At 56.1% G+C, this 11,129-nt stretch overlaps 2 protein-coding genes across 3 annotated transcripts in view; both read right to left on the reverse strand.

Annotated features, from left to right (window-relative positions):
• Positions 1–539, reverse strand: part of LOC103615528 (tuberin) — a 24,323-nt gene extending 23,784 nt beyond the window's left edge. Inside the window, exon 1 of the mRNA XM_017734269.1 lies at positions 535–539. The gene's annotated coding sequence lies outside the window, so the exon portion shown is untranslated. The remainder of the gene's footprint in view (positions 1–534) is intronic.
• Positions 1–11,129, reverse strand: part of SLC9A3R2 (SLC9A3 regulator 2) — a 30,790-nt gene that overhangs the window by 7,324 nt on the left and 12,337 nt on the right. For both annotated transcript variants that reach the window (XM_017734009.1, XM_008633588.2), the window contains exon 3: positions 1,994–2,170. In XM_017734009.1, the coding sequence (XP_017589498.1) occupies positions 1,994–2,170 (177 nt within the window). The remainder of the gene's footprint in view (positions 1–1,993; positions 2,171–11,129) is intronic.

Here is an 11,129-nt window from a genome sequence, read left to right on the forward strand (position 1 = left end):
TCCTGCTGGGATGATAGGAAGGCTACAGGCTTTTTCCTTTCCCCTCTCCAGCCAACCATGGCCTCCTAAATCCTCCCAGTGCCTCTGTCAGAGCATCCTGTGTGTCACCACACACCTCTGCAGGCATCCCAAACACATCCATGGGGAATCACAGACCTCAGGCTCCCACCAAAACCCTCTGCCTGCCCTCTTTGGTGCTGTCGAACCCAGCCTTCCCCTTGGATGTGCCCCAGGAATCTCAGGCTGCCTGTGGGCACAGACAGTGGGCTGGGTGCACCACTGTGTCCTGAGGCACCACCGTGCCATCCTTCAACCCTCTGGGATGGAAAACCGTGGGTTTTTGTGCCCCTGCTGGGTGAGTCCCTGTGCCTGGCCCACTGATTCATCTCTCCCTTCCCTGCATGTGAGCCAGGACCTACAGGGAATGTGATCCTGCACTCCCAATTGTTCCCTGCGGTGAGGGGACAATGGTGACTGAGGACATTGTTTGGTGCAAATGAATCACCCTTTGTCCCATCGGGAAGGGCTCTGCACGGCCCAGCCCGACAGCCTCGGCATGACCAGTGCTCGTCCTCATGCAAAGCGACGAGGCAGGAGAACCCTGCAGAGCCTGGATCCAAAGTCTTTGCAGGGAACCAGGTTCCCCCTGCTCCTCAGGGCACTGCTGCAAGGGCTGGGATGAAAAGGAACCCCTTCCCAGGCTCTGCACCTCATTCCAGGTGCTGCCACCCACAGCTGCCGGCTCACAGCCCCACTCCATCCCTGTCCTACAACCTCAGTCCATGCCCAGGGCTCACCCTGGTTGAGCCGGGCCAGGCAGCCCAGGGCTGCTCTCCCCCCGCCCTGGCACAGGGCTGGGGGACATCAAATATTTATCCAAGCCCCAAAGAGCAAGCAGGGAGGGGATCAGGTTTCCAAGCTCGCCAGCTCACCCCGAGCTGCTTTGTGTGTGCCAGGCCCCGGGCCAAGCCCATAAATAAATAACAGGACCCCTGGATGTGACACCAGCACAGCCACTGCCACCCGGCCCCGCACCGGCCCAGGCCCCACGCTGCTCCCAGCATTAAACTTTCAGCTGCTGGGAAGAGGCAGCAGCTCCCACTGGCTGGGGAGTAATTAAACATGGGGCTGGAAAGCAGGAGAGTGCTCTGGTCTCAGGATTTTCCCAACTCATGCTCTTGCAGGGCTGCAAATCTCATCCCTGCTCTGAGCCGGGAGCGAGTGCCACAGCCTGGTCCCTGTGGGGTGGTTTTGGGGTTCATCCTCCTGGGGAGCAGCTTGAGTAGGGGATATCCATGTGCTCCCCCAGGGAAAGGGGTGACGGCTGCTGTTCTGGCTGCTGTGTCAGTCCCTGCCTGTCCCTCTGCCCAGACAGGCAGCTCTGGATGGGGGAACCTCCTTCTCCAGGAAAAACACAACACACAAGCCAAAGAGAGGGCAATTCCCAGACCCACCCAAACTTTTTGGCCCCATCTTGGACAAAAAGTGTTGTTCAGCATCTGGTAACCAGCAAGATGCTTCCAAGAGCACTTTTCCCCCATCTTTCATAATTTTGGGTCTTAAAATCTCTGCAAAGCCTTTTTCCCTATTTTTCCAAGCATTCCCTGGCAGGGCATTAGCTCATCTGGGCGGCACTGACCTGGCCTTATGCCCACAGTCTGACTATCCTCAGTGCCAGCCAGAGCCAGCACAGCACCTTGGGGACATGGGTCAGTGGTGGCCTTGGCAGTGCTGGGGGAATGGCTGGACTCAACAGTCTTGGAGGGCTTTTCCAGCCTAAACAATTCCAAGTTTCTACTCTATAATTCTACCCAGAGCTCACAAATGCCCACTTGGTAGGAGAGAAAGGAGCACAAAGCCACTGCCAGAGCAGCCCCATCAGCCTTAGGGGCTGAATTACAGGAATACTGGGGGGATGGGATGGGAAAGGTCACGGGATGGGGGTTGTTTCAGCTTCCCTAGGGTCCCACCCCTGCTGCTGTACCCCCGTTACCTCCACCAGCCGGTCCTGGGGCCGCAGCCCCGCCCGGGAAGCCGGTGAGTCGGGATCCACAGAGCGGATGAACTGCCCCGGCCGGGATTTCTCGCTGTGCAGGTTGAAACCGTAGCCATTGGGGCCTTTCTTCAGGTGGCAGAGACGTGGGCACAGCTCCTTCTGTCCATTTAAATCCTGATTCATGGAGGAGAGGGTGGGGGAGACAAGACATGGGGGTTAATTGATGGCTTTGGGGTGGCTCTCAGGCAGATGTGACCATAAATAAAGGCCCGAGGAAGCGCTGTATCTGCCCCCCATCCTCCCGTCCCCGCCATGGGGACAGGTTAACAAATGGATTTCCTCTCATTGAGTCTATTTTCGAAACCCAATTGTCCAAAACCACTCCAGAAAAATGAAAACAAAACAAAAAATGCATTTCCTTCACCAGGAGTGGCCCAGATTAATCCACCCATGGGCCGGGACCCACCCGCCCCTGGCAGCAGCTGAGCCCCAGGCCCGGGCAGGGAGGAACCAAGGCTGAGTTGTGCTTTGCCCAAGTTCACCCAGACCCGGGATTAACCTCAGGCAGGTATTTAAGGCAGCGCCACACCCTTGGTCTGGGTGACACCGGCATCACCCCCTGGTGCCATCCCCTCCCAGCAAGGGGGGCCCAGGATGATGAACCTGAACATCCAAGAGCTCCCTGCAGCTTGGGAAGGCTGAGCTTGGCAGGATGAACAGCACAGGGGCACGTGAGGAGTTTAGTGCTTCCCCTCATGCCATGGAAAATGCTTTATGGCTCCTCAGGGCAGCCAGGGAGCAACAAATCCCGGTTTTCTCCAGGTCTGCAGGACCCATTACATTCTCTTGGATGCTGCTCCCACCAGCAGTCCTCGTGCCAGGCAGCTCCAGCTCATGGCACAGCACCACATCCCTGGCACGAGGCACCTCGGAGATTCAGGGTGTTCATTTTCACCCACGGTCTAAGGAAAACATCCCCCCGGATGAGTTTTAGCCTTCCCTCAGCAGGAGCACCGCTCTGCTCCCCGCCTGCCTGCAGAGAGGATTTGTCTCTGATCACATTCACAGGGAAATCTCTTACAGCCTTTCCCTCCAAATTAAAAATCCAGGCAGCAATTTCCTCCTCCTTCCTCTCTTGGCCAAAAGGCACCATGAAACACCAAACCTCCCAACTCCTTCATCCTCTCAAGGAGGGATTTTACAGAGGAGAACGAAGTGGGGACACAGCGAGTGGTCACCCACAGGGATTCCTGTGCTGGGGGATGGAATTTTCATAGAACTCCAGAATTGTCTGGGGTGGAAGGGATCTTAAAGATCATCCAGTTCCAGCCCCTGCCAGGGGCAGGGACACCTTCCACTATCCCAGGTTGCTCCAAGCCCCATCCAACCCGGCCTTGGACACTTCCAGGGATGGGGCAGCCACAGCTTCTCTGGGCAATTTTGGCTGTGGCTGCAATGCCCAGGGAGGACAGAGGCGGATCAGGGTTTGGCACCAGCCTGACCATCTCAATCCCAGCATCCAGGAAAAGACAGGGATGCAAAATGACCAGTCCTTACACACAGAATGGTTCAGGTTGGAAGGAACCACTGAAGGTGATCTAAGACCAATCTCCCTGTTCAAGCAGAGTCCATCACTCAGGATTGTGTCCAGACAGCTTTCTTCTGGCTCAGGAGGGGCACCTTGACCACCAAATTCCTCAAAAACTGCTCACACATCACCCGCAGTGCCTATCACAGGCATCAGGGCACACTCAGAACTGCTACAAACTGCTCTTGAATTTTACAGAGATTCCCTTAGCAACTGAGTTTTTTATTAAAAACCAGCTTGTGGTGTTGACATCTCAATCCCAGATTGGCTCTTGAAGCAGGAAAAATCCTCAGTGCAACAACCCAAACCAGGCTGGGGCTCCCCAGCCCCTCCTGTACCTGCTGCACACACCCAGAGCAGCCCTGCACCCCCCTCTGCACATTTAACCCTGCTGCACCTTTCCCATGGCCCCGAAGCAGCCAGTTCACCCTATCTGCAAACATTTCCAGCCTGCCTCGGAGTTCTTCAAAAACTGAAGAAAACAGGAAATGATTCAACTGGCCCAAGAGGGTCGGACTCGCATGACCTTAAAGGACACACAGGGCTCTGTGCAGCAGGACAAGGGGAGCGCATCTGGGGTCACCAAAGTGCATCTGGGATCACCAAAATCCATCTGGGATCGCATATTTGGGCTTAAAAAGCACATTTTAGAATCATTTTCCTCCTGCTCCATTCTTTCAGGGTCAGAGCTCCTGCAGCAGTGTGAAAACACTGACAGAAATCACTGAGAATCAGCCAAAAGTCTGTGCTGGAGGTGCTGTCCCAGCGTGGGGATCCCTTGGGGACACCTGGCAGGATCAGTCTCTCCTCCTCCAGGGGATCCCCGGCATCAGGAGTGAAATCAAATTACTCACTAAATAAACCACACAGGGAAAAGCTTCACTGCAGGATCCCTTTGGCTGCGAGGGTGCTGACCTGTGCCATGCCCTAGGTGGGCTTGTGCTCCTGTCACCACAGATTCTTGAATTTAAGGCCCTTAACTGGAATGAATTCAAGACATTTATTTTTAAATATATACATATAAAAAAGAAATCCCAATTCAGCATCTGTTCTGGGCAGAGATCCTCAGGGAAAACTGCTTATCCTCCCACAGAGATGATCCAGGGCTTTTGCTGGGCTCTTAAATCTCCCAGCTAACGCAATCCTTGGCTGCTGGAAAAAACAGGTCTTGGAGCTGAGCTCTGCAAAGCCCCTCTCTGGGATTAAGCAAAGGCTCACACCACCCCAAGACACGGAGCCTCTGCCTCTCCTGCCAGCTCCGCTCTTTATTTTCTTTTTGACCCATGCCAGCGTTTCCCTGGTTGTGTTCTGGGAAGATATTTCCTAAGCTCCCAGGGGAATTTGGCCTTTGTGAAACCCAAGCCGTGCCAGAAAGCGTTCCCTGGAACAGCAGCACGTTATCTGGGCTTCCCAGGAACCCGCCTGCAGAACCGCTCCGGTGCCGCTCCGGAGGAGGTTCCGCCGCCTCTCACACGCCAAGCACTTGGAAGCCAATTTGGTTTAAGTTACATTCACATGGATGCTGTAAAGCAACAAAATTGAACTCGATTTTTTTGTCTTAAAAAGTCAAAAATTGCCCACACACACTAAAAAAAAAAAAAAAAAAAAAAAAAAAATCTGCAAAATGAAGCTTTTTTTTTTCCCCCCCAGGAATCCAGACACTTCCAGTGGCCACTGATTTTATGAGCTGGATTAAGCAGCAATAGCAGGGTACACTCCATCCCTGTCTGTGCCATCCCCAGGAATGTCTGGGCAGATAAATGCTGCCTGGATGATGAGCTGAACTCACACCCCATCCCTGCAGCTGCTGCTCGGGGCAAACCAGCGGCATTTTACAAGGAAAAAGGTTTCGGAAGCGCAGTTCAAGCTGGTCCATTTAAAAATGCACAAACAAGACATTAAATAACAATGAAATGCTTTCAGTAAAATCTAAAAAACGGACTGGGTGTTGCCAGCTCTCACAATCTCATGGCAACTCTTGCAGCATTGGATTTTTTATTTCCCTTAGAGTTTCCAGCACTGCTGATGGGAACTGGGGTCCCTCAGGGACATCCCTTGGCTCATGGGGGTCACCTGGGGACAACCTGTGGCTCATTGGGGTTTTCCAAAGATAAGCCCCAGCTCCCTCGGGTTCCCCTTGGCCCATGGCATGCCCCAGGACTGGCTTTGTGCCTCCCCATGCAGGTCCCTGCAGTGACCAGGACCGTTCCCATTTCGTACGCCTGGGGCTGGTAGCACAAATGTTGCCAGCTCTGATTAATGAGGGGTTTCCATGCTGTTAATTAGCATGTGGCAGCCTCCATGAAGGCAGAATCCACTCCCAGAAGCACCAAAAGGAACCAAACTCCCCTCCTGCGTTTTGAGGGGCAGCAGAGCAGCCCCCAAGCTCTGTTATCCAACCAAACCCACCTGGCCCTACAAAAGCCCCTCCTCAGCCCAACACCATGAGGCCACAGGTGCCAGAGACCCTCTTGCCCTCGCTGGTGACCCTGCCCTGAGCCACATTCCAGGACAGGGATGTCCCCTGCTCCCACAGCCCAGTGTCACCACTTTCCCAAAGGACACTGACTCACAAAACCAACCTGCACCTTCATACCATCCCCCAGCCGGACCCAGAGCAGGAACTGGGATAAAAAAGGCTTTTCACAGACCAGCCCAAAAATCTGCAGGAACATTCACAGTCTCTCCAGACCCAGGATGCCACACTGGTGGCCAGGTCCCAGAACTGTCTCCAGTCCCTCTGCCCCACAAACTCATGCCCACAACAGGCTAAGATGCCTTGAAAGCCACAGTTTAGGGCTTTATTCCAGGAATAAAACACCGGTGCCAGTGTGGACACCAGCTCTGCTGGGTCCTCCAGGAGAAGAGGAGGAAGAGGAGAACACACACACACACACACACACACACACAGAGCTAGGCACAGGCAGGAGGCCAGGTTGGTACCATCCGCCCTGGGACCCCGGTGGGTCCCTGCTCAACGCGGCTCCTGCGGTGCCTTGGCCACGATGTCACCGAGCCCCTCAGCAGTGGGGTCACCCCAAACCTCCTCCCAGGCTGACAGGATGCTCTCGGCACAGGCAGGAAGGGCAGGGTGCCCCACAACGGGACCAGGAGCTCCAGCCCCGCTTGTGTCCCAGAATGAGATTTGCTGGAACTCCACCAAGCTCATCTCCTGGGTGTGCTGGTCATAATCACTGCGATCAGGGTTTGGCCCTAATCAGCTCAGTCCTGCCAGGGACCACCTCACCCTGCTCCCGACACCAGCCCACCCCTCCATGCCCATCCCGGGGCCTTTGCCATTTCCAGAGGCAGCCAAATAGGCTCCAGTTGCCCTGCTGGGAATTGCAGCACCTGGAAACACTCCAGGCTCCGGATCACCCGGCGACAGGTCAAACCTTTCCATCGCTGCTCCGAAGAGCTGGAGAAAACCCAGGCAGGAGCATTCCCGCCTAATTTACATTGTTAACATACTTTCTTTCAAGTCAGCTCCCATGGTTCCTCTCCTTCTCCATGTGGTTTCGGTCAAAAAATGGCTCCTTTGCTTCCTCCAAAACAAACCTCAGCAGCAGAGCCCACCAGGGCTGAGGGACACCGTGAGACACAGACGTCCTGGGGGAACAGGGAACAGCTGGGACTTCCCCATCCCCGGCACTTTGGATTCTCCAGTACAGGCAGCAGCACCAAGGGATGCAGGGGAGGGGATGCACAGCCACCTTCAGGGGTTGTGGAGCAGAAATGCAGGATCCCGACCCAAATCCAAACCCCAGCAGGCAGAGGAGTGAGGGGAAACACTGGGAGCCTGGAAGGAGCTAAGGAGGGGGAGAAACCAATGCAGGAAAGGGGCCCAGGGGCCACAGCACCACCAGAACAAGGGACCCATTTACACCCCCTGACAGGGGCACCCTCCTTTGGCAGTACTGGTTATACTGGGAGCTGAGCCGAGCCTCAGGCAAGCTTTAATTGCCACTATTATTACCACAGTTTTGTTGGAAGCTCAAAGGCTGCTGCCTGTGCACGGATTTAGGGATGCACTTAACTTTAAGCAGGTATTTGTCACCAGTCTAGGAAGGGGAGGGATGAAACCTTGCTGTCTTCCATGCTGCAAAGATGAGGAAAACTGGGAGAAGCAGGAGCCCTCACCATGGCTGCCAGCAGTGCCCACAGCCCTGCCTGCCATGAGAACCAGGAGGCTTTGGGATCATGCCATGGCTGGAGTGGGATCGCTGTCTCCATCCACCACTGTGCCAGGGATCCTCCTCCTGCTCCAGCAGGGCTGGGCTCCATTCCTCTTCCCCCAGGAGTGACTCAAGTTTTCCCATTAAAGCAGCACCAGAAAGGGGGCTATTGTAGCCCTGCATCCCCCGGGGCCAGGGGACCTCGGTGACACTTGGAGCAAACGCCAAAGGAGCCTCAACCCACCCGGAGAGCGGGACTGAGGTGGGCAGCGCTGCGAGGGGGCAGGCAGAGCACCCCCGTGTCTGCACTGTGGGGTGAGGACACAGCAGCTCTCCCACCATCCCCAGTGCTGGGAAAAGCAGAGCCAGGATGCTCCCGGGGCTCCCCAAGGCCTGGATGGTCCTCAGCTCCATGCCAGGATGCTGCAGCCCCCCTGCAGATTGCTGGGGAGGGCTCAGGGCTCATTCCCTCCCTCCCTGCCGGCCGCACACGTCTCCCCCAGCTCCATCCCCCAGCTCGGAGTCAGCCAGCGCCGAACGGGCTCAAACTCCAGATGTTGGTGAAACGCTATAAATAACAGAGGGGGAGGGGAGACGGGGCTGGTGGGACGCCAGGTCCCCCAAACACAAGCAGATGTTCCCCTTCCCTGCAGGGCCAGAGCTGGGACTGGGCAGAAAGGTGGCGGCTCCAGCATCCAGAGATCCCCCCCCTCCCCCCAGGCAGAGGTTTTCCACCAGCCAGGAATAAATCCTTGGGCAGGACCAGCGAACAACCTGCTGCCATTTTTATACAGCCACAGCTCTCATTACCACCCGCCCCCTTCCCGAGGAGGTGTTTCAGCTCCAACATCAATGGCCAAAAGAGGAAAACCTCACATCGTTCCTCCAACACAGACCTGGCAGCCCAGGGCCACTCAGTGAACGCTCCTTCTTCCCAACGTCTCCCACATCCAGGTCTCAGCAGGACAAAGTTTCAGATGCTCCCAGGGACTGCAGAGTGCCCATGGTTATCTCTACCCAGGAGAAAAGGATGGGCTCAAACGTGGCTGATCTGCCTCCAAACAGCTTTTGGCAGAGCCTGTGATCACCCTAAAATCAGCAGTTACCTTAAATATCACCAGCAGGAGAACGGGGTGCTGCAGGCTCCTGATGGTGACAGCACAAACTGTGCCTCACCTCACTGTCACAGCCCCGTGCCACCACCAGGCCCCTCACCTGCCTGTCCCCAGCACAAGTTCTGGGCTGTTGTATCTTATTTAAATCTCTTGCATTATTCAAATTACTCCAATTATTTAAATTGCTCCAGCTGGGTTTGAATAACAGAAGCATAAAAAAATTGATATTTATTTTAAGGGCAGCAGACCCCGAGGTTTGTGCTGTTTTCGCAGTGCTGCTCCCCCAGCATCCTCCTGCCATCCTGGGGGGCTGCACCAGCACATGCCCAGTGACCTTTGGATGCATCCCTCTGCTTTCTCTGCCAACAGGCAGCACAAAGACAGCGAGTGAGGATGGCAGTGAGTGATTCCAATTAGCAGTGGAATACGTCCAGCCACGGCCAAGCTGCAGCTGATAGGGTAATTTGGATACTTCTGGGATTTTTCTGATGATAGTCCCTGTGAGGAGGAGGATCAGCCATGCCACAGAAAACCCAGACTCGTAGCACAGCTCCTTCCAGCCCTGGAGGGGAAGGATGATGCCCATAGTGGGCACCGAGCCTCATCAGGGTCCTACTGGCCCCACGGACACTTGCCCTAAGCCCTGCAGCCCTTTTGGACACAGCAGAGGGGACAGTGGGGGGTCACCGGTGCCAGGGTGGTGCAAAAGTAATCACAAAAGATTAATGAGGCCCTTCACCATCCCATGTCACCACAGCAGCAGCAAGAAGAGGTTTGCACCTTCTTTGTGCCTTCCACCAAAGTGCCCAGCTCACCCCCAAGCCTGGTCCTTCCCACATGCTGTGGGATGCAGAGAAGCTGTGCCAGCACCTTGCCAGAGCTGTGTTCCAGGCACAGCCAGAGGGCTGCTATCCCAAGAAAGTGCCAGGCAGGAGAAAACAAGAGCAGGAAGGATGTGGAGGGTGGGGAGGCCACCCGAGGTGCAGCCCGCGGTGACAGCGCTGCCAGGCTGCAGGATGGCACCACTCCCACCCCGGCACTGGGGCAGTGGGAAAAGCAGTTTCCTCACAGCTCCCATCAGGGCTTCACCTCCAGGAAATCTCCTGCCAAAGAAATCAGAGCTTGACCTTCACCACAGCTGCCCCGAGGCGCGGGGGTAAGCCTGGATTTGCCCCTCTCCGAAATCCCCGGCACCGCAGCATTACAGAAATCCCTGAGCACAAAGGGGCCTCTCAGGATGGGGCTGCACCCGACCACGTCCTGCTTGGGACCTCGTGTCCCCAGTGGGGGCAAGCCTGGGTGAAGGTCCCCGATAGGCACATCCCGGCTGTGGGAACGCCAGCCCTGTCCACCCCACAGGGTCCAGCTGATCCCCCCAGCAGCGACGTCTCAAACAGAGCTGTCCTGGCCATTCCCTGGCAACCCCACAGCTGGGGAATTTCTCAGCCACAAGCTGCGGGAAGCAGCATTTTTTCCCCTCTTTGCTGGCGTTTGTGCAGACTCAGACAGCAAAGGCACCCACGCTCTCCCCCCGGGCAGGGCAGGAGCCAGCAACAGCAGCACAGGCTTGGCTGGAGCAGGGAGCAGCTGGCCCAGCCCAGGGAAGGAGGGAGGGAGGATGGAGGAGACCGAAACCGCCACGTGCACGTGTTTTCATGGAGAGAGACAACTTTTCCAGCAGGATCTGCCAAGGGAACAAGCAGCCGGGATACCAGAGAGCTCCTCTGCTCCAGAGGGATCAGCTCCAGGACAATGTGGGGCAGCAATGTGAGTCCTGGCAGTCTGGGATTTGTCTGAGAGGAGAAACATGGAATCTCCACTCTGGATTGAAAGGGATCTCAGCAGATCCAGAGGGATCAGTTTTCCACGGGGTCGGAGGGAAAAGAGCATTGGTCACTGTGCAGGGCTTGTGCTGCTGGAACAGGGGAAAAAGTCCTTCCCACGCTCAGCATGAACCCCCAGGCGAGAGGAGGGATTGCTCTGGACAATGGGAAGGCAGAGGGAGATGCTGGGAATAAGCTTCCCCAATCCCACAGTGTTCCCTCCCTCCGCGGGGGCCGTGCTGCCACACAGAGCTCGTGTCCCCCGGGGCACAGACGCATCCCAGTCCATGACACCCCAAATCAGAGAGCTGCCACCCCCAACAGCACATCTCCATGGACAGGTGATGGAGCCCAAATGAAGCTCCTGCACAGGGCAGAGCCCCAGGCACGGCTCCCACCCGAGCTCAGCATCGCTTCCAGCACGGGCTGTGG

Source organism: Corvus brachyrhynchos, unplaced genomic scaffold, assembly GCF_000691975.1.
Source record: "Corvus brachyrhynchos isolate BGI_N302 unplaced genomic scaffold, ASM69197v1 scaffold5, whole genome shotgun sequence".
Taxonomy (NCBI): domain Eukaryota; kingdom Metazoa; phylum Chordata; class Aves; order Passeriformes; family Corvidae; genus Corvus; species Corvus brachyrhynchos.